Here is a 24,904-nt window from a genome sequence, read left to right on the forward strand (position 1 = left end):
AATACAACAAATGTCAATTGATTTTTTTTTATTCTTCTGAGGTCTCCAAAAACAGGGACCCTGTCTTGCTTATCTCTTCCCGCAGATAAACAGCAAGGTGCAATTTACTGTGATGTATGTTGAATGATCTTTTGTTCAATTTCAACTTAAGAAAGCATCAAGTTCTTAGATATCCCAGAGATAGCAAAGGGAATTGGACCCTGTGAATAAAATACTCAGTCACTCACTAGTTGAGGGGTTACACACAGTTAAGTGAGTTACTAACTTGACAAGTCCCTTCCTTCACCTGTCTCAGGCTCAATTCCTTCACTTGTATAAATAAACTTCCCAAAGTGAATATTCTAAGGACCAAATAAGATAATATATAAAATACTTGGCAAACCATAAAGCATGACAGAAATGTAAGCTGACAAGAGATAGAGGTGAGGAAGGAGTCTAGTCATGGAAAGACACAGAGAGAAGAAATTTTGTAGGAGGTCTAGTAGGTCAGTGTGGCTAGAGGGCATTAATGGCCTACATGCCTGGAGAGGAAGAAATGGCCCAGAATGTGAAGATCTTAGAATATTAAGTAAAGTTTTATACGGATTTTATTTCTTGGTAGATCTTGGTAGATCTACATTTTAGGAAAATCATTTTGACAAGTGTGTGGACAATGAGCTAGAGTGGAGAAAGACTTGAGGCTTGGAGACCACTGCCTCCAGTCAGGTAAGAGATGATGCAGGTGATGGAGTGACTGAGGGAGAGGGAGAGGGAGAGGGAGAGGGAGAGGGAGAGAGAGAGAGAGAGAGAGAGAGAGAATATATCTATGTGGGGTAAGTGAGAGAAAAGTTGAGGCTTGACACCTAAAATGATAGCCAACTTCCACCCCCACCCCCAGCTAGAGAATAATAGTCATTTAATGATTTGAAATTTGAGACCTAATTTTTCACTGCCTTTGTATAAACATAATAGTATCTATAATTGATTTGGCAAATAATATTCTCTTTCCCCTAAACAAACTTAAGAGTCACTTAAAAACTCATGAGCAAAAACCACAGGTATAATTAGAAAAGAAATATTTCCTGGAGTTTTTAATTTATCAATTTTCCCTCATTAAATCTCAAATTCTTAAAGGTCAAATTAGGTGATAAAGATAAGTTGCTAGGCATTTTATACATGCATACATACATTATACATACATACATTATATATTTCAGACATCTTCATATAGAATGTATAATTAGGAACTATATGTCATTCACTTATTTCCTGGTTAGGCCTCTAAATCATTGTATTCAAGCCTCTAAACAAGAAATTAAATAGAAAAATTGAAGAGACTATCTGCTATTTTTTTTTTTGCTAGAGTATTTTTGCTTAATTCCAATTTTAAAAGAGTGGCTGTTTGGTTAGAGGAGGTAGGTTGTTTTATTTTTTAAGTAAAATAACTCCATTGATTCCACAGTCACTTCAGATAGGAGTTTATTGCTGGTCTAAATTCAGAAAGAAAGACCCTTCAAAGTTTTAGGCAAATTATCGGATAAGGGCTACATTAGTATTTCTCTTACCTGGAAAACAAGTAGTCAGATGTTCCATCAATGCTTCTGGTGTGACAGGTTTTCTTGCAGAGTTCATTGCTGAGATAGCCAAGCAAAGGATTTCCCCAAGTGGAATAAATTGAGATTGACTGATGGGAGACATGCTGATTGGAGAGACATCACCTGTGGAAAAGGAGAGCCATTTTAAGCAAGTATTACACTGAAGAAATGGAATTATATTCTAATTCTCTCCCTTCTCCCCCTCCCCCTCCCCCTCCCCCTCCCCCTCCCTCACACACACACACACACACACACACACACACACACACACACACACACACGCAATAAAGTATTCTAAGATTTAATCCAAAAAACAGTATCCAGTTGTTTATACAGTATCCCAAGCCCTATGCTAGGCACTGAGAACACAAAAATGCCCTCAAGATGATTACAACCCAACTGAAGGGACAAAGCTGTATATCCAGGATTGTTATACAGTAGTACATTCCATTTAGGTGTTTTTTTTAAAAAATGCTAAAACACAGTTAAGGCCCCTCTTGTCTTCCTAATAAAGTAAGAATTTTTAACAAAGCAGATGAACTACTTCAAGGATTCTCACCTTTTTTGAGGGAAAGGGGTTCACAGATGCCATGAGCAATTCTGGTGAAGCCTATGAATCCCTTCTCCAAATAATGTTTTTGAAAAGCATAAAATAACATATATAGAATGACAAAGGAAAACAATTACAGTGAAATATAGTTATCAAAATATTTTAAAATTATAATACAATTTAACCTATAACTATACATATATAATAATTCTAATACCACAATGTAGATATGAAATAAAAATGAAATAGTTCATGTAAACACAAGAATATTTTGTTGTTGTCCTAAAATATATTTTATTTTTGTCTAACAGAATTTCTCTTTCCTCCCTCATTTCCGATTTTCATATTCCAGAACAACATATTGCCATCCTTGTGTTCTGTTGTACTCATTCCACCTAACCAAGATGTTGCTAAAACTTGCTTCTTTCTTCACATGTTCTTATTTGTAATGCTATACATTTGAGAACTTCCTGTACCTTTTTATAAAATACAGTAAGCAATTAAAAACAAAATCAAGGCTATCTTTGCTAAATAAGTAGGAGAAAAGATATGCAACAAGAAAAATCCCCCCCCAAAAGGACAACATCTCTATTGTTAGGAACAATGCTCCTAAATTGGATGAATTACTAAGGAATAGAAAGAATAAAGCTCCTGAGATGGGCAGCATGTGAGTATATGAACAATATTGAAAATGACATATAACAGTTAATATAATTCAACTTTGTCATCTCCCCACAAAACTGTTTGAATTAGCAATAAAGTGGAGACTATAAATATTGGTATACTGCCACAAGACACGAGTCTTTATAGAAACTGTCACACTGGGGATTAATTATGATCTATGATTAATAAGCAAAGAAAACTTGTAGGTTAATCTACAGCATGAATACATGTGTCAATATTGTACTCAGTATATGGAATGAGTAATCATTTGAATAAGTTAACATACTTTCTTTCTTAGAGTTAAAAAGTGAATGAGATCTTCTAGATAATTATTTTAGACCATCATAATCAACAAATTAAAAAAAAAACCATAACAGACCATGGATGGAGTTGTGAATTGCTCCAGGAATTATGGAAAAAATTGGAACTATGCCCCCAAAGTAATCTGACCTAGCAAAAGCTTCATAAAGATATTAAGGAAAGAGGAAAAGGACCCAAAGATACAAAAAACAAATTATAGAATCTCCTTTTGTAGTGCAAACAAATGGAAAGTTCTCTCCTGGAGAATGAACTGGTCAAGTTGTGATATATAAATGTGATAGGACATTCCTGAAGTATAAGAAATGATGAGGGGAATAGTTTCAGAGAAACCTATGAAAACTTGCATGAACTGATGCAGAGTAAAGTAGGCAGAAGCCATAGAACAATTTATACAATAACAATTTTGAAATCTTAAGAATTGTGAAGAATACAATAATCGACCTTGATTCTAAAGAACTGGGATCCCAGCAAAATCATCAGGCTCTAATTGGGGGGATAGCTTTTTAGTATCCAGAGTCACCTTAACATTAGAATGAGGTAAGACAGCAAAATTCTAGTGGAAGGTCTGTCTCCTCATGCAATATCAAGTCTCCCCATTGTATATGTTCACCAAATTCAACCACTTCTTATGAAATGTTATTGGTTTCTATTTGTAATATTCTAATAAGATTGCTTTCTATAATTTTTCACTGTGAATGCACAGAATTTCAAGCATATTATAAAAACAGCTTTTGGGGTCTACAGTTAGAGGTCATCACAATTATTCATAGAATTGTTTCTATTTCTTAAATGAATTATAAATTCATGAAAACTGAGAAATACATTTGTAAAATACACCAAGAGCTCAACTGTAATACAAAGACCGCCCATCCTCCTTTCCTCTCTCCTCCTCCTACAAACCTACTGATAGAGTTACTAATTTGCCAAAGTTTTATCTTAAATACCCTTGGGCTTGGGAGGGAAAAAAAAATCACTAGCAGTCTGTGGTTACAGTTAAATGAACAACTTTGATAGAGAACATCAGAAAAATATCTTGTGTTTACAACTTAATTTAATATATTAACACCAATTATATGTATAAATACTGCTTAGCTTTTGAAACAGAAGGTTTTACTATAATATTTTTGAGAGATCTGTTCCAAAATTAAAAGATTTCTTTCCTAGTACATTTACTTGAAGACTACAATACCCCATACATAAGGGACATAGCATATGGCTCTCATTAACTCAGACTGCTGCTAGTTGCTAGCAGCTTCCCTTTGAAACCAAATAACTATACTTAACTTTCAAATGTATGTATTTGAAATTAAAAGGAAAACCAGAATCCAAAAGGCAGCTTTTCCTCTAAAGTTACTTTAAGTTTTGTTTAAGTGCTGCAATAGTGTAGAATTTTTACTTCATTGCTTCTTTACAGTGAAAGAGAATTTGGTATAAAGAGAAACAGAAAACATTTCAAAAAACTATAACAAAAGAATGCCCTAATGCTGTCTTAAAATACTTCACAGCCCTGTTAAGAAATCTCAATTCCCACAGCTATTAACTGAAAGAACACTCCTGTTAAGAAAGGGGAAAATAAAACAAAAATCCAAATAGTCCTACTGAAGTTGACCTTGCTAACATCAACTCTGGCATTTCTTACAATTCCTAATGAGGAAACTGGAAACACAACATGGTAAGTGGAGCAAGAGACCCATGCACAAATGAATTCAAACCAAACTCAAATCATTTTTGCTTAGAGAGGATTTTCCCCCCTAACTGTCCACTCATTCCACAAGATAGATAATGCTCAGCAAAAAAAAAAAAAAAAAAAAAAATCAGCTAGCTGTCCAACTCAGCAGGTCCTGACTCACTGCTTTATGAAAGAATCCATCATAATCCCTTGACATCTTACACACTCTAACTAGGCAAATCGGCCAACACCGCTGTTTTAGGGTTTGGTTGGAGTCTAAGTGATCAATGGGGAAAACAGGGTGAAGGTTGGGCCAAAATGAGGAAGAAAGGTAGAAATCGGAAGGTGACACATCAATACTGGCTAAGGATTTGCCTCCATTCTCAATTCCTTTGATAGATTATACCTATTAGATGCTTCATTGTCTCTTCTTCATTTGGAAATTTTGAAGTGAAGATATGCATCAGTGGGAAGGGTCTAATTTCATTCCCAGTATTACTATACTATAGTTAAATAGGAATATTAGTTCATATCTATAGAGTGTTTCTAATACACCAAGCTACCTTTTCTACTAGGGGAACAGGGAGAGGGGTAGGCAAGAACCACTAGATCAACTTTAAACTTCAATAATTCAAGACCTCATAATGATCCTACAATTCAATCTATGTAGTACCTGAGGACCAATTTTTAGCTCACAGAATTGAGAGGGCAGTCTACAGTCCAAAACCTGGGGTCTTAAGCTCTCTCTATTATTACGGTTTCATCACTTTAAAATAGGGATACAACTGCTTAGGTTACCTATATTCATAGGGTAAAGATTAAGTGTGCATGAGATAACATATGGAAGTCACTTTGTGAAGAGAATCAAGATATTTTAAGATTTACAGAGAACCTTATACTCAATATCCTATTGGATATCACCAACCTTTTGGCCGCGTGACTTTGGGACTTCTCTGAGATTACTACCTTGTCCAATCAGCCTTGGTATTCCTTGCTTGGAAGCCTGAGCTATAAACTCCAAAACTTCCATTTAAGGAGAGGCCTCAGCTCAGATCATTCTCCATTTCCCCCAGTTTCACCACTTTGAGAATTTCTTCTCCATTCCTCCCCACCCTGTATAGATACTATGCCTGTACTCCTCTCAGCTTTTCTTTTAATATGTTTTATTTCCCTTTTAGATTGTCAGGGTCTCTCGGGGGGAAGAATTTGTTAAGACAACATCCTCCATGGGGTGGCTAGGTGGCGCAGTGGATAGAGCACTGGCCTTGGAGTCAGGAGTACCTGAGTTCAAATCCGGCCTCAGACACTTAATTATCTAGTTGTGTGGCCTTGGGCAAGCCACTTAACCCCATTGCCTTGCAAAAAACCAACCAAACAAACAAAAAAGACAACATCCCCCTCATGTCATTAATTATTTTTGAGACTGAAAGACAAAGAACAACAATTTGTATCCCCAACACATAATATCTAACTACAAAGTTTATTAGATGCTTATTGAGTAGTGATGCCAGGTACTGGAAAAAAGAATCTATAATAGACAGCCAGTGTGATCCACAAGATCAGCTCAAAGTGAAGAGAAAGGGTCCCTCCACACATTGTTGTTGTTAATTGTTTCAGTTGTGACTGATTCTTTGCAACACCATTTGGGATTTCCTTGCCAAAGTTATTAGAGTGGTTTGCCATTTCCTTTTCCCATTCCTTTTACAGATGAGGAACTGAGGCAAACACAGTTAAATGACTTGCCTAAGTTTACCCAGCTAGGAAGTGTCTGTGGTTGGATTTGAATTAGGATAAGTCTTCCTGACTACAGTTCCTATGCTCTTATCCACTGCACCACTTATTACCTTGGCACAATGAGCATGATGAAATTAAGGGAGAACATAAGTGTCACATAGAGATGGCAGGTAGGGATGAATTGTGATTTGTATTGTTGGAGGGAAAAGTCACATCTGTGAAGTCCTAGAGTCATTGGAGTGCTCCAATATGTTGAGTATAACACCCTTTTATAAATGAAGGGGAAATATTATATACCCATTTGTTAAAATTACTTTGAACATCTAATCACAGAGTTAATCATTAATAATCCAAACTTATTTAACCAGAGTTTCTACCTTAATGTGCAATGTTGTATGTGTTTATGTTGTTGTCAATATACAGAACTTTAATTAGATTGGAAAGTGGGTCAATTAGGAGTAAGAATAATGCATAGATGCAACATGCAAGGACTATGCACCTGGTGCAAGTGATGGAGGAGAGAAGATTAATAATAAAGCTAACATTTATACAATGCTTACCATGTGCTTTATAATCCTTACTTTTTTCTCTTGTTTAATTTTTTACTTTTCCTAGTAAGTAGAAATAATTTTCCAAATTTTGAGTTCCAAATTCTCCCCCTCTTTTCCCTCCAACTGAAAAGGCAGGCAATTAATAACATTTTTAATGTTAACTATTATGTGCCAGTAACTGCACTATATGCTAGAGATACACAAAGAGGCAGGAGACCATTCCTCAACCCTCAAGGAATTCACAATCTATTGGGAGAGAGAACAAACAACTACATACTAACCTAAGAAAGTATTAATGGAGGCCACTATTATTAAAAGGAGTTAGAAAGACTTTCTATAGAAGATGGGATTTTAGTGGATGTCAAAGGAAGACAGGGAAGGTGGAGATGAGAAAGGAAATTATACTGGGCATGGGGGTCAGACAGAGAAAATGCCTAGAACCCAAGAGATGGAATGTTGTTCTTTGTCCATCCAGGAGAGGCCATTGTTGCTAAAGTGAAGGGTATATAGCAGGGAATAAAATGTTAAGAATCCTTTTTAATCCTCGAAACAATCCAAGGACATAAATGATATTAGTATTTAGATGACAAATGATTTAGACATTAGTTTAAGATGATAGATGGAGAGAATGAGGGAGGCAGAGATAACTAACTTGCCCAGGATCGTATAGCTAGAAAGTAGCTCAGGTCAAATTTGACCTAGGGTTTTCCTGACTTGAAACTTAACATCAAAAAAAAAAATCTAAGATCTTGGCTACTGCCCCATCACTTCCTGGAAAATCACTTCCTGAAGAAGAAATGGCAGCAGTGTCAAATTTTATATTCTTGGACCCAAAGATCTGTATAGCCATGAAACTTTAAAATCCTTGCTCTTTGAAAGGAAAACCATGGCAAATCTGGACAGCACACTAAAAAGCAGAGACATCACCTTTTCCACAAAAACTTAGTCAAAGCTATGGGTTTTTCCCCAATCACAGTGAATGGCTGTGAGAGTTGGACTTATAAGGAAAGCTGAATACCATAGAATTGACATTTTCAAATTGTGGTGCCAGAGAAGACTTTTAAGAGTCCCTTGGACAGCAAGGAGGTCAAACTATTTACTGGAAGGTCAAATACTGAAGCTGAAGTTTAAATACTTTAGTCGCATACTGAAAAAAATGAGACTCATTGAAATGACTCTAATATGGGCAAGTCAGATCCAGTACTTTTACTCAGGCTGGGGATATGAGAAAAAGGTCTTAACAGGGTCTTACCAAAGTATGGAAAGGAAAAGATAGTATTTTGCTAACTATCTTATTTTCTAATTAAATATTTATAATTCAAAATAAAACCTGCCCTTTAAAGCAGTTAAACATCCTTGTTTTTAAATTTAATTGATGTAGCTCTATTTTGCTATGCATTTCCCCCCAAATATTTCTACTTTTTCATTAAGAATTTCACAATTACAGGAAAAAAAATTTAACATTTTTTTTTAAATCTTGAGTTCCTACTTCTCTCCCTTTCTCTCATCCCTCTTCCCTCCCTGGAAGGCAAACACTTTGATATAGACTACACATGTTATATCACATGAAACATATTTCTATGTTACCCATGTTTTTGCTATTCATTTTAAAGTATGACGAAGAGATATATTTGAGAGAAAGAAAACTTCTCCACCATTCAGTGAAAGTGAGGCATGTTCTGAAGAAGCTGGAGGAATGCATTTGAATTTCATATAATCAAAAAAAAAACATGAATTTCTAAGGGCCATCTAAATAAACACTATGAAATGCTATGTTTATCAGAATCAACTCAAGTTGGAGGTAACCTCAAAGACCATCTACTTTAAATCCCTCATTTTACAAATAAGGAAATTGAGGCACACAAGTAATAAGTATTGGGGGGGGGGGGGTGTAGAACAGGAGACGAAGTCCTTAAGACTTCAGAGCCAGACCAGTATTTTCCATCATACCATGCTTCCACAACAAGGGAGAGTCTTACCTTTAGCACCAGTATTCTATCCTGCTAATGTGATGGGGATTTTTTGAAGATTAAAAATTTACCTCCTCATTATTAAAAGCCTTTACCTCAAAACTCCCTTGATGCAAGGGAGTAGATGCCTATTAATATGGATTCTAAAGCAGAGCTGTGCTAAAACTATGGCTATTTCACCACTAATATTTTAAGGGAGACGATAAGTTCCAGGGACTAGGATCTCTTAAGGAGAAAAATCGGTCTTCCTTGGCTTTTTGTGTCTTGGAGTTCTGCTACCAAGAATTAAAGCATGTTACCTGTTGGGAGCTATTAATTAATTCTTTGGAAAACATCCAGATGATATTTCTGAATTGCCCTCCAGCAGTCAGTTTGGCTGATTTAATCCATAGTACTTTTGGATTATTTCCTCTTTTGCAAGTCTTGCAGCTGGCTGACTTCAACTCTAATGTGACACTCAAGAATGAATCAGGCTGTGGAGGTCATGTCTGCTAGGAAGTCTACGTGAAACAAGACAATTGCCTGAGGCCAGGGAGGGGAATGGAAGAGCAAGTCCACTTTTAAATATTCTGTGCACCCTTATTCAAAGTGTTTTAAACATCTTTTACTACACTATATAATCATATAGATATAATCATGCTCTCCCCTACCCAACCCCTCCCTAAAAGAGAGACAGAGAGAACAAGGACATGCCAGAGTTCAAGTGAAGGGGAACTTGGGAAAAAACCTCTATCCTAGTTCCATCCTCCATCCAGGTAGCCTTGATGCTAAAGTCTGGCACATAAGATATACATAAAATATTATACACAAGCAGGAAATAAGAGAAAAGGAAAGAGGCAGCTTTTAAGGCATCATGGTCGAAATTAGCAATTCAGTTTAGCCATAGACTGCTCTTTTGGAACAGGCTTTCTGGTACTTTGCTCAATCATTCAATCAGTCTAAATTTATTAAGTGTGAGGCACTGTGCTAAGCCTTGAGCAGTCCATGCCCTCAAAGAGCTCATAATCTAATGGGGGGGGGGGGGAACAATATGTTTTAAATATTTAAATAAGGATACATAGGAAATAATCAACAGAGGGAAAGCCCTAGAATTAAGAGGGATTAGGGAAGGCTTTCAGTAGTTCTAAATTTTCTTTAGTTCCAGACCTCTTAGTTCTTGTGTTTCAAGGCTTGAAATACAGGTACAGGTTCAAAAGCAGAAGAGAAAAAAAAAAAAGCAAGCATGTATATATGTAGCTTTATATACATATACTTTTGTATATACAAATACACCTATATACATATACAATAAACAACACTAAATAGGCTTTGTTTAAAAAAAAAGGGTTTATAAATAGACTTTACAGATAACCTTGATGTAAACAGAAACCAAAATGCAACTGCCTCTGTCATGTCTTCATTCTTTCTAGCTATTTGTAGGAAAAATAGGCATCAAATTTTTTCGGAGCCTACCCTGGGATATCAAAGAAACTCACAACAAGCCACCTTCTCACTGCAATGCCTCAGGATTCTGCAGTATCACTCCTCTTTTGCCTGGTTCTCTGCAAAGTGAAGTCATAGGCCAACCTGACTTCTCACTACCCTGCCCAGAATCCTTTTGTGAACCAGAATGAGTCATGGATCTGAGAAAAGTGCCAGGACAGACTCTGGACGTCTGAGAGTGTTTCTTGTCTTGCCAATGGAGGGTCCCTGCATTAGAGAGGTCCTGCAGTTTGTGTAGGTGGGAGGGGCGCAAACAAGCTGTGTGATCCATGGGAAAAAAACAAATCAACTCCCATGCTTTAAAATCAAGTTAAAATGTTAATCCTCCAAGCATGCCTAGGGACCCTCCCCCCAACAATAAAGGTGATTGTCATGTACTTACCAGTCCTAATTACAGTTCATACACATCTTCCCTTTCTCTTCTCTGCTCTACTGTGATGAAAGATGCACCTATCTCCTCTTTATCAACAGGCCCTCCATTGTGCTCCAGATCAAAGTTTAGCTGCAGTGAGTGATTTCTCATAATTTCCAACAGTTAAAACAAGTCCTCACAGGCTGGAGCCTCATTGTCCCCATCACACCCCATTTGGACAGGGTTGGGGACGGCGGGGAGAATGCACCCAGCCACTGACAAAGGAAAGCCAATGGAGCTCCGACAAAGACATCGACATTTAGAGTGAGGTCACTATGTCAGGGACTCGTTCTTGATGTGTGGGGCTTTACTCTTAAGTTTATAGCAGGCCTCAAATAACATGGGAAAAGGGGCTTCTTCTTAATCTGCATCTTTAGACAGATTACATTCTTTTTTCTGCATCACAGATCAATGAGGCAAAGTCAATATTTAATATATATATATACATATATATATATTTGAATGATTTCCTCCATACTCTATAAAAAGGAACATTTATTTAAATATTTGTTATGTACCCATCTCAAAGTCCTGGGGATACAAACAAAAACATGCTTGAGAGCCCATGTCTTCAAAGATACAAACAAAAACATGCTTGAGAGCCCATGTCTTCAAAGATACAAACAAAAACATGCTTGAGAGCCCATGTCTTCAAAGATACAAACAAAAACATGCTTGAGAGCCCATGTCTTCAAAGATACAAACAAAAACATGCTTGAGGGCCCATGTCTTCAAAGATAGTCTCATGTGAAAACCATCAGGTCATCAAAAGAGGTTGGAAGGGGGCAGGTGGGTGGCGCAGTGGATAGAGCATTGGCCTTGGAATCAGGAGTACCTGAGTTCAAATCTGACCTCAGACACTTAATAATTACCTAGCCATGTGGGGGAAAAGATCAGAAGTGAGAATGAAGCATGACCAACCAGGGCCCATCCCTAAAATGGAGGCCCCAAAGATCAATGGGAGGAGATAGCTTGCATGGTAGAGGGACATTTTAAGGGGGGAAAGGCACCAAGAATTGAAGCTGTGACCATTACATGTCACTGTGGCAAAGTCCTATAGGAATTAACATCATGGAGAGGCTCCACACTATACTGTACATAATTGGTTCATATTATGGGCAATGTAAAGCTTAGGTACCCAAGCTTATGAAGAGTGTATAAACAATAGTTTTCTTTAGAAGAATTTCCCAAAAAATAAATCTCAGGAAGAGCATTACTTAAAGAAGTGGAAGGTAGGTTTGAGAAATATCAGGAATTATAAATAATCATAGTAAAATGAAATGAATGAATATAAAGATAAGAAAAACAAATGACAGAAATGAATGCTGGTGGTGATAGACTGAACCTTCCCATCAACTTTTTCCTGTTCTTCCTGCCCATCAAAAACAAAATCACCAAAATCAAACCAGGGTTTTATAGTATAAACAGAATTGTTCTACAGCTTTCTAAACAGAATATAGTAGTCTACAATTCAAGTTTTATACTACAGTATAACAATTTTTTAAAAAACAGATTAGAATGGAACCACAGAAGCAAGGAATCTTAATAAGCTGGACAGACCTCTCCTAAAACATGGAATCCCTCTAGATCCCTCCTGGCCAAAGGGCTCATCTAGCTTCTTTTTGACCATGTCCAGTGAAAGAGAGTACAACCCCTCCCATGAGATCATCTATTCCATCTATGGACAATTTTAATGGTTAGAAGTTCTTCCATTTAAAATCTGTCAGCTGTAACTTGGACCCATAGTCCGAATTCTTTTTTTTTTTTGCAAGGCAAATGGGGTTAAGTGGCTTGCCCAAGGCCACACAGCTAGGTAATTATTAAGTGTCTGAGACCAGATTTGAACCCAGGTACTCCTGACTCCAGGGCCGGTGCTTTATCCACCACGCCACCTAGCTGCCCCCATAATCCGAATTCTGAGTGATTGAAGCAACCTGTCTCTCCTCCATCTCTCCCCCTACCTCCATTCTCTTTTCTATATGAGAACCCTTCAAAATATTCAAAGGTAGTTTGATCCTACATGCTCCAACCTCTATTCATATAATTTCCAGATCCATAATAATACTACCCTCTCCCTTCCCACTTCTCCAAATCTTGAAAAGCCACACTAAGGTTTGTACGTGGTGTGACCAATTCAAAATAAAATGGGCCAATTTCCTGCCTTGACCTGGACACTAGAACTAGGATTAATCTAGCCACCCTTTATTCACATGAACTACATTATTGTTAAGATCAGGGAACCCCTAGCTGAGAGACACAGAAAGACAAAGATGCACAGAGAGATTTCAAAAGATGAATGAACATATAGAAAGACAGATTGACAGACAGATAGATAGAATTTTGTCTGGAGTCAATTCAAATGAAGCCTCATATACTTACTAGCTGGGTTACCCTCAGCAAGTCAATTCACTCCTGTTTGCCTCTTCTATAAAAGGGGAATAGGTTTGTATCAAAAGAAATAATAATTGTAAATGACTTAGCACATTATCTAGAACATAATAAGAGCTACAGAAATGTCAGCCATTAGTTAAAGCAGTATTAGATAGAGTTAGAGAAGAGATGGAGAGAAAGAAATTGAGATACAGAGGAAGAAAGAGAGGTAGGGGGATGATGAGATAGAAATATATACACATAGGCATGTGTATATAAGTTATGGAGTTATATGTATCTACATATATATACATACATATAAATATATGTATAAGTACTTATACAATTGAAATTTTTATAAACCAATTTCACCTTCACTCATAGCGCTTTTATAATTGATACTCAACAAACCAGTTAACCTTCCAGTTTTCAATCATATGAAAATTTGACAAATTATGCTTTTTCAAACCTCCACTTTGGAGAGTTTCTAATACCCACAGAGCTCTTAGGAACACTGAGCCACATATTTAGAAAAGAGATTCTTAATTTTTTTTTGGTGTCTTAGACTCTCCTTTTTTGCAATTTGATAAAACCTATGGACTCTTTGACTCTTGTTTCTTTGGTGGGGCTGGGAAGAGAAGAAGGCATAAAATCATAAAATATATAGAAGTAGAAGATAAATAAATTTTACACACACACACACACAAATATGTAACTTCATGCACCCCAGCTTAATAACCCCTGATATTGAGGCAAATTGAACCCCTCACTGGACAATAATTCCACCAACACTCTCATTTTACAGAAGAAGAAATGGAAGTCCATGAAGTTTAAGTGATCAGACTAAAAAATTCACACGAATATCACATATCAAATTGAGACTTGAACTCAGACTTTCTGACGATATAGACAATCCTTTGGGCTCAGGGACCAGTTCCTGAACCTTTTCTTCAAGGATATTTTTCTGCTTCTTTTAGGTAAAATAAATGAGTCTGCACCTGCATGCTGACAATTCAACAACATGCAAAGGCATCCTATAAGAAGAATGAATTGTTAGCTTTGGAGGAGAAATGAGTTTAGGCTAAGAACTCTTTTCTCTGCTTAATCTTGTCCCTTCCCTCAGGGCCAGAACCCCTCAAAAAGTGACAATTAGCTTATCTGATAAACTCAAAGTACTAATGTGAGAATAGGAGAAAGATATATGGGGGCCCCTGGGGTTTTCCCTCTAGTTCCTAGGCCACACAAGTTCATCATAAAGAGCCTTCTGAAAATAATCATCATTCATTATTGGTTAAGCAGGGTTTTTTAATCTAGGAGCCCTGGATAGTTTTTGGTTTTCTTATTTTTGTTTATTTCTTTATTTTTTGCATATGAGCTTAGATAGAAAAAAAATATTTTATCTTGATTTTCACTAACCTCAAACTAAAATTTAACATTTCCTTTTACTATTAACTTTAGGAACAAACATTATTCTGAGAAGGCCTCAGGAGAATCCCTTTTCTAACCTATTGTAAAACTCCGAGTAATGAAAACAATAAACAGTACAGATAAGCATTAATTGAAAAAGACTGACAAAATATCTTAAAAAGTACATTGTAAAAGGTATTTTGAAAATGGTTCTTTTCCCTTATATAGTAACTCACCTGACTAGGTTGACAGTGATTTATCACTATTGAGTCCATCAATCTTGTTTAATTATGATTTCTTATACTTAATGAATTATGTGCCTCCTTAACCAAAATATCCAGCTCATGATTGTCCATTTTGTTCACAAAAAGAAAAAACATAGTGTAGAATCATGCCTATCAACCAGCAAGGGTTTGTTTGAGATAGACATATTAACAATAGAAGTCTCAAACTAAAGAATTCAAACATGCAAAAAATCCAAATGTAGGTTACCTTTGGTGTGGTTCTTTCTTTATATGTCCCTTTGGGAAAAGTTCAGATTCATGCACCAATCTCCTTACAGATCATATTTTAGTATTTTTAATACCACCAAGTAATAAATTTGTGAAAAATAAGAAAAAAACACTGGGACAAAAAGATGGAAAATTGTAAGTGAAGGAAACTGGGTCATAATGATGTAATACCCACAAATATCTCCCATCTCCCATGTTTCCATCTTACACAAACCAACATTAAAAATAAACAACCCATAACTCAAGTTTATGATTTCCAATAAAGTCAGTGAGCTCAGTTACAACTTGGTGCCAATGGGGCCCAGGTCATAGATTCAATCATCATTTAGCCTGGTTGGCTTCTTTATGCTTCATGGCCCCTGACAGTAACTCAATCCCAGGCAGCAAGCAGTCTTATAAAGAGATCATGTGGACCACCTAAGAGTATGCAGATGCAATAGCCAGAAAAAACAAACAAAAAAAAAAAAACAACTACCCCCCCCCCAAAAAAATAAACCCCTCTCATCATTACTGAGGAAAATCATCCTCTGACCATCAATAATTTATTTATGATGAATTAAGTATTTGTTGTACCCTAGAAATAAAGATGGACTAAAGGAGAAATAGAATGAAAGAAGGGTAGAGGAATGTATTAGGGTTTTAAAGTTACAGTATTGATGATAAAATAAAACAAAATGTACAATCAATTAACAAATAGCTATTGAGTGCTTCTGAGGAAATCTCACTGCTGGGATGAATACCAAAAGAACTTTCATGATGTCAAACCACACCATGAACATATGGTAGGTGCTTAGGAATCTTAAAATCAGAAAGGAAGAAAGAAGGAAAGAGGGAAAAGAAAGGAAAAGAGGAAGGAAAGAATGAGGGAGTAAAGAAGATAAAAAAAAGAAAAGGAAAAGAAAAAGATATGATTCTCTACCATCAAGGAGTTTACAATAGAGTTGAGAAAACATCACATCTCTGTGAAAATTACCTATTGATGTTTGTTTTTACCAGACCTGTGATTTCATCAATGTATGAGCTTCCCAATGAAGAATCTCTCTACAAATCTTGGCTTAAAATATGGCAAAGGGTACTGGGAAGTTTAGTGACTCAATTTGTGTGCCCAGGGGGATATTGCCATATATGGGACAGAGGAATGACTTAAAATGAAGTCTTCTGAGTCCAATGTTAACTTTCTTCCCACCATGTCACAAGATGGCAAAATATCAAAAATATCAAATAAATGGTACTGGGGGGAAAAAAGGTTTCAATAATCATATTTAAAGTTCTTTTTTAGTTAAGAAGAAGCTAATAATGAGTTGATGTCCTCAGGAAAAGCTGAATGGAAATAGACTTTTTGTTTTGAAAGAAGATAGGTAGAGGGGAGGAGAAAGGAAAGTGATGGGGGGGGGGGGGGATTAGTCCAGATAGGAAATGGTAACTAAGTGAGCAAAAGGAAAACAGGAATACAAATGGCCCTGTTAGGAAGAAGATAAGTAAAGCTACTTGGCTAAGAAGGAATTTATGTTAAAGAGAATTTAGAAAGAAGACTGAAAAGGTGGAGCTACCATGGAAAAGGCTAACTTTTTTCCCAGCTTTGCATTTTACCATAACATTTTACTCCACCCAATAAGTTCCCTCTTCAAAGAAGGACCACTCCACTGAAAACTTTAAAAGTCTCTTTCTAGTAGTTTTAACAGTGCTTTCTATAGAATATTTTGCCAACTCTCTCAGGAAAAATAAGGAAAAAAATGTAGGTGGTAACAGTCTTCTTCCACTTTTATTCATATGCCTTGTACTTCTATACAGACATTTGAGTTCACTAAGACTCTCACATTACACAGTTGTCACTTCCAAGAAATAGGTCACAGGAAGAAATGAGCAGGAAGGGAGAATGAGGGGGTTTTTTTTGTTGTTGTTTCTTGAATCCTCAGGGACTACAACAGAATCTGGCTTAGGTATTTAATAAATGCGTTTGAATTGGATAATAAAAAAAGGTTTTGTGGGACACAGTCCATTTTGTTCTAATTCCAAAGACTAATATTACAACTACCACTCAAACAGAAGTTTTATCAAAAATTTTGAGTATGTAATACTTTGCATACTGGACAAGAGGTACAAGCCAAGAGTTTATGCAAATAGTAGCCCTGCTACAGTTGCAAATAGTACATCAGCAACAGAGTCCAGAGTGTGATTTTAGTTCCAGAGGAGAAATCACAATGCGATGAAAAGGAATGCTCTGAACAAAAATCCCTGGACACCAAAATAGCACTTTAACCATCCAGACTTTTTTAGATGTAAGAATTGATGAAAAGACTAGGCGTGAGAAGAATTGAAAACACTATCAAAGTGATTTCCAAGAGAAAATCAAACCTTCTGAAATCTTTCTAGATAAAGAGGTTACTAGATTAAGTACATCTCTGTCAGGTTAGAAAAACAATTTCAATTATAATTGTATCAGATGAACTGGGATATAGACAGGTCCCATATACTTGAGCAATACACATTCTTGGCATTCTAGTCTATTATGGAAATCACCAAATGAATGGGGAATACACATTTATTACACATTTAGATATTGCCATATAGCGCCATTCAATTTACTCTAGCATTTTGCAAGGTTTACAAAACATTTTCAAAGTGATGGAAGGGATGGCAGAGGTCATTTAATATAGTGCCCTCATTTATAGATGAGGAAACAGACAACTCAGAGAGCTGAAATATCTTGCTCAAAATCACTCAGGTAATAAGCATCAGAGGAATTTGAACTCAGGTTCTCACATTCCAGAAATAGAGTTCTTTCCATGGTACCACCAACTTGCCTCAAACAGCCTCCCAAGAGTCCAATGAAATGGATAAAATCAGTACCAATTTATGAAGAAGTAAAGGTTCAGTGGTTAGTATCTTTTTTTTTTGGTTTATTTTATATCATTACAATAATCTTGTTATGAGAGTAAACATAAACCCCCTTCCCTGCAAGAAGATGAGAAACCTCAAGAATAGTGAGAGAGAGAGAGAAAAAAATGCACTTTATTCTGTGTTCAGATTCCAATGGCTCTGTCTATGGGATGAGTTCCCTTCTTTATCATAAGATAAAGAAATGCATCAATATTTTTTTCACAGTTGCTATTGCTAGCTTTATTTCCCTCCACTCTATTCCTTCCCACTCTTCATTTACTCTATTCTCTCTGCTTTCACCTTTGTCCCTGTTCAAAGTATGTTGTATCTGAGTACCCTCTCCCATGATCTTCCCTCTCTTCTATCACCTGCTCCACCCCCCTTCCCTCTCATCCTATCTCTTTCTTCTCATTTTTTATATACGGTAAGATAGATTTCTATATATGTTTATGTTATTTCCTCTCTGAGCCATTTCTGATGAGAATGAAGGCTCACTCATTCCCCCTCACCTTCCCCCCGCTTCCACTACATTGAAAAAGCCATTTTTCTTGATTCTTATGTGAAATATCTTAGTCCCTTCTTCCTCTCCTTTCTCTTCCTCCCAGTACTCTATCACCCATTAACTTCATCTTTTTACTATATCATACCATTATATTCAGCTACTTCCTGTGTCTTGTCTCTATGTATGTTCCACCTAACTGCTCTTATAAATGAGAAAGTTCATATGAGTTATCAATATCTTCTTCCCATGCAGGAATACAAGTATTTCAACATCATTAAGTACCTCATAGTTAGTCCTTCTTGTCTTCTCCCTCTATGGTTCACCAGAGTCCTGTACTTGGAGATCAAACTTTCTGTTTAGCTCTGGTTGTTTCAATAGGAAAATTTGAAAGTCCCATGTTTCACTTAAAGTCCAGCTTTTCCCCTGAAAGAAGATGCTCAATTTTGCTGGGCAGTTGATTCTTGGTTGCAAACCACACTCTTTTGCCTTCTGGAATATCATATTCCAAGCCCTATGAGCACTTAATATAGATGCTACCAAATCCTGTATAATCCTGACCATAGAGCCACAATAGTGGAATGGCTTGTTTCCGGCAACTTGTGATACTTTCTTCCTTTACTTGGGAGTTTTGAAATTTGGCTATAATATTCCTGGAAGTTTTTCTTTTGGGATCTCTTTCAGGAGGTGACTGGTGAATTCCCTCAATTTCTAGTTTACCCTCTGCTTCTAGGATCTCAGGGAATTTTGCTGAATTATTTCTTGAAAAATGAAGTCTAGGCTCTTTTCAGGGTCATGACTTTCAGGTAGCCCAATAATGTTTAAATTATCTCTTCTGGATCTGTTTTCAAGGTCAGTTGTTTTTTCCAAAGAGATATTTCAGATTTTCTTCTAATTTTTTATTTTTTGGAAGTTTTATTTCTTCCTGATTTTTTGCAAAGTCATCAGCTTCCTTTAGTTCCATTCTGCATTTGAAGGAGTTATTTTCTTCAGAGAACTTTTTTTATCTCCTTCTCCAGCTGGCCAATTCTGCCTTTTAGGGCATTCTTCTCCTCATTTGCCTTCTGTGTTACTTTTGCCATTAGACCTAAACTGGTTTTTAACATATTATTATTATTTTTTTTAGGTTTTTGCAAGGCAAATGGGGTTAAGTGGCTTGCCCAAGGCCACACAGCTAGGTAATTATTAAGTGTCTGAGACCAGATTTGAACCCAGGTACTCCTGACTCCAAGGCCGGTGCTTTATCCACTACGCCACCTAGCCACCCCTAACATATTATTTTCTTCAGTATTTTTCTGTATTTCTTTCACAAAGCTGCTGATTTGATTTTCATGATTTATCTGAATTGCTCTCATTTCTCCTCCAAACTTTTCCACTACCTCCCCCTTAATTGCTTTTCAAAGACTTTTTTGAGCTTGAGCCCATTTTCTATTTCTCTTGGAGGTTTTGGATACAGAAGCTTTGATTTTGCATCTTCTGAATCTTCAATGGGACCAAAGTAATTTTCTATGATCAGATTCTTTTTTTTTTTTGTTTGTTTGTTCACTTCCTCAGCCTATGACTATCACATTTCCAAGATTTTGGGGGGCAACCCACAGGGGCATTAATTGCTCCAAGGTCTTATGAGAGGCTGTGACTGCTCTCTTGCCTGTGCTCTGGTCTGGATGACCACAGGCCTTCCCCTCTGCCCTGGAGCTCTGAGGAGGGTCCCTGCTCAACTATGGTGGATGGGAGTCCAAATTGCAAGCTGGATCTGAGTGTGGGCAAAGAGCAAAGTCCTGCTCCAGGGAGAGCAGAGACACCTCTGCAGTCTTCCTGGACCCCCTTATTGTCTGTAGGCTGCTCTCTGGAAGTGTAGGCTGGTGCTTGCTCCACATTCACTCTGGTGTAGCAGAGTTCTCTCACCACTTCTTCAAGTTTTCCCAGTGATCCCTGACCAAAAGATCTGGAAACTGTCCCCTCTGCCATAGACCCAGGTACCCCCAGGGATCTAGGCACACAACCTGGCTTCAGTGTTTAGTATCTTGATGAGGATCATACTATTAACTATCAGAGCCCAGACTCAAATTCTGGTTCTTCTGGCTTCTAACTCTAGGGCACTTCTCCAAAAGCCAACTGGCAGTTCCAGTAATGCTAAGCGTAGCATATACAATAATAAAATAGAATCATCCATGAATCCCCAGAGGATCTATGATTTTGTCAAGAGTATGGAACTCTTGGTTTGGGAAGACCCTTCTCCAATCATATCATTACTGTTTCTGACATTTTAAATAAATCCTAGAGTTGGAGATTCAGACAGGCTAAGAGACTTGTTCAAGGTCACACAGCTAGAAAGCATCAAAGTGGTATTTGAACCCAAATATTTCTGAGTTCAAACTCAGCACTTTACCTACTAAGCATGAAACACATTGTCTTAATAAAACCTTAAAGACAATTACTTTCTTAACAGCACTTGAGAAAAAAATATAAATATTACTATGAAGAGGCGAAATTTTCAGTACTAAACCATTATTCAGTTTGATTTTGTGTACCTAATCCTTCAATTTTTTTTTGCAAGGCAATGGGGTTAAGTGGCTTGCCCAAGGCCACACGGCTAGGTAATTATTAAGTGTCTGAGGCCAGATTTGAACTCAGGTACTCCTGACTCCAAGGCCAGTGCTCTATCCACTACACCATCTAGCTGCCCCAAACAATCACTTTTTTTTTTTAGGTTTTTGCAAGGCAAACAGGGTTAAGTGGCTTGCCCAAGGCCACACAACTAGGTAATTATTAAGTGTCTGAGACCTGATTTGAACCCAGGTACTCCTGACTCCAGGGCCAGTGCTTTATCCACTGCACCACCTAGCCACCCTAATCCTTCAATTTTTAAAAACTGAAGTCTCTTAAGTTTTGGTAGATGTTCCAAAGAACAAATCTGACACTACTTGGAAAAAATATCAAATGCTTTGAAGTCTAAAGTTAATGTTTGTATTTACTCAAATTCTTAGTAAGAAACTAAGTTGTTTGGGACAGGGGGATGAAAAAAAGATAAATGAAATGGAAAAGCATTTATTTGGCATTATTAATTATAACAAACACTAGGGATACAATGGAAAAGGAGGACAGTCCCTGCTTTCCAAAAGTTAACATTTTCATTAGAAGATAAAATACATATATAAAATGAAGGATCCTGCCAAGGGAGGGTGGCAATGGTTCTTGGGGTATAGTGATGGAACAGATGGAAATAGCCACAGTTTTAAAAAAAATTTGATGATTGTAAAGATGAAGATATTGCTCCCATTTCCAATTTTCCCAGTTTTTATTTCATGGGGCATTTTTGGAAAGCTGCAAAGCCTTAGACAAGTCTACCATATCTGAACATGATGCTTCTCGTAACAGACTATGTCTCCAGGTTCAAATGAAACAACTGAAAATAAAAGTCTAAAAGAATTACATATTCCCCCAATTACTTTGCAAAATCTTTATCAAAATTACTCCCTCCCCCAAGTCATCAAAATACAGACTATTACAGAATTAGTATCTTTTTTTCATTTATTTTATATTATTATATTGTTATATTATTACAATAATCTTTGCTGCATATAATTGGATATAGCCAAAGGGGTTAAAAAAAGAAATGAAACTCAGGACTAATTCCTTCCAGGACTGACATTCATGCAATATGCTTGTGAATAATTGACTTTACCCTCTTCATGCCCTAGTTTTATGATCAGTAATGTAGAAACAGGATAGCATCTTATGCCTTAACAGTCTTATAATTAGCAGTTTCCACTTCAAGCTGCAATATACAAATGAACCAAATGGGCCTTTATCTTTGACTTTCTAGCTATATTTACAAAGAAGACCCAACAAAGTTCCTCGGCAGTTCTTAGTACTTTGCTTTCCTCTTCATCCTATATATTATAATAAATCACTAGACATTATAATAACAGGGGGCAATTGGTTATCAGTACAAAATCCTGACCACTTTTCTCTCTGGATACTCCAATTTATTCATGTCTTTACCTCTAGAACCAAAATCAATAGGCCAGATATGCTCTGAACCATGTAGAGTCCATCAGAATTAGTTTCTCTTCTTTGGAATGCCATGCTTTTATTATGCTTTTTTAAAGAGGTATAATATCACAATAATTTTTTAGGCTGTAATGTTGAATTGTTACCTCACACTGAACTTCCAAATCCCCAAATTTGGTGCAGTACAAAGAGCACAATCTATCTTCAAACCCTACAATTCTATAGTTACTATCTGTAGACCAAGAGCAAAGTTGAAAACACACACACACACACACACACACACACACACACACTCTCTCTCACAGTTATATACATATAAATAATATGGTTGTATTCAGACCTTAACATTCCTGGATATAATTTTGCCTTGCTCATAGAATGGGAATCTAACTCTTGAGTTCAGAATCCTAAGATTTTTCCCACATAATTTCCTACTGTATTTATAAAGTTAATTCTTTTCAACCTAAGTATGAGCTAGTTTTTAGTCCTAAAAATTTCATCTCATTAGATTGAGTCTCTTAAAATCTTTTTTGCAACCCAACTTTCACCCAATGAGTTAGCTATCCATTTTGGTTTCCTATAATTTCAAAATTTGTTGTATACCATCAAGACCTTCATCTACACCTCACTGACCAAATGACAAATCCTAGAGTAATTCAGGAGAGATCTCTCAGCTGATCACTAATATATTAATTACTAAATGTTTTGAGTCAATCTTTCAATCAATTGCAGTCAACCTATCTTAGATCTTAATTATCTCCCCATCTTTCTACAAGAATATCAAAGGAGATTTCAGACTAACTGAAACCACATCTGTCATTCCACTGATTTACCAGTTCAATAAAACAGTCAAAATAAGGGACACAGCTTTAGTTTGACATGAATTTACAAAAATTAACTTCTATTGTTTCCCTCTCTGAATAATCATTCTACCTTCTTTAATCAGTTTCAGAATTTTGTCAGAAATCATATTTTGAGCTTAATTTGAAAAAATATGATTTCTTTTCTCTTCTATTCTCCAAAATTTTAAAAAGCTCTTCGGTAATCATTCAATGGAATTCAACATTTCCAGTAAAGAACTCTAGATTTATCTTCATATTTCATTGACCATCTTTAACTCCACCATTTTCAGCTTTCTGTCAACAAATCCTAGTCCTATTCCAGCATGATATCTCTTTCCTCTGCCCCTATTCTCCCTGTATCTGTCTGACATACTTTCAGTATGAATCATAATGGATAGAGTATAGGGTTTGGAGTCAGGAAGAAATCTGACCTGAGGCACTTAATAGCTTTGTGACTTTGGGCAAGTAACTTAGCTCTGTTTGCCTCAGTTTCCTCATCTGTAAAATAAGTTGGAAGAGAAAATGGCAAGTACCTTTGCCAACAAAACCATAAATGGAGTCACAATCAGACACAAATGAAATAAGCTGAACAACCACAAATCATCATGATTTCTCAGATCACTGGAATCCTTAATGCTTCTATCAAGGTTTTCTTCTCCAAGTATCTGTCTCATTTCTCTAGATCATATAGCCTATGCTCTTAAGCAGCATCTGCCTTTCTGCTTTCTCAACTTCCTTGGGTCACCTAAGTTTATATTTTTGCCACTTACAGCAGTCACATACATGTCCATTGGGACAATGATTCACATTATTTTAATGTAGACTTAACTGCCATTTAAAATATTCTCAATTATATGAGTCTGAGATCTAAGAACTGATTAGTTTCCAGTAACCTGAGAAGCTTTCCTTGATATCTCACTTTCCCTCTCTCACTCAAACAACCAACAGTGACTTATCTACATTTATGGTATAATTTTCCTAGGTAGAATTGAACATCCTTGAGGGCAAGGGATGGTTTCCATTTCCTTTTCTTTTCTTTTCTTTTATTGACAGCAACTAGCCCAGTGCCTTGAACATAATAGATACTTAAGTTGGTTGAACTGAATTTTACTTTTTTAGTTCATTTTGTTTTTTAAAAATAAACTTTTGTGGTATAGCATGGATTAACCAACCTCCTTTTCCATTTCACTCTCAAAGAACAAGTGATTTAGGTTCCATTTCCTAACCATCCTCTAGTCAGAGTCAATGAGTTTTGTAAAGAAAGCTACATGGGACAGGAAATAAAATATAAAGGCTACAAGAATACACATTAGGCTCCCAAAATGAATAGAATAAAAGTTTCAAGCATGTGGCTCCATTTCTTCTCTGCCCCTAAGCCTCCCCATATCACCTTTAAATTATCAGCCACTAACAATGGACCCTTCATCCAGTCAGGGAAGCAGTAGTTCAAAATG

The 24,904-nt window shown here is 36.5% G+C and overlaps 1 protein-coding gene across 2 annotated transcripts in view; it reads right to left on the reverse strand.

Moving 5' to 3' along the window:
- Positions 1-24,904, reverse strand: part of STOX2 (storkhead box 2) — a 364,781-nt gene that overhangs the window by 72,058 nt on the left and 267,819 nt on the right. For both annotated transcript variants that reach the window (XM_074228904.1, XM_074228905.1), the window contains exon 2: positions 1,545-1,697. In XM_074228904.1, coding sequence (XP_074085005.1) covers positions 1,545-1,697 — 153 coding nt within the window. The remainder of the gene's footprint in view (positions 1-1,544; positions 1,698-24,904) is intronic.

The sequence above is a fragment of the Macrotis lagotis genome, chromosome 3, assembly GCF_037893015.1.
Source record: "Macrotis lagotis isolate mMagLag1 chromosome 3, bilby.v1.9.chrom.fasta, whole genome shotgun sequence".
NCBI classification, from domain to species: domain Eukaryota; kingdom Metazoa; phylum Chordata; class Mammalia; order Peramelemorphia; family Peramelidae; genus Macrotis; species Macrotis lagotis.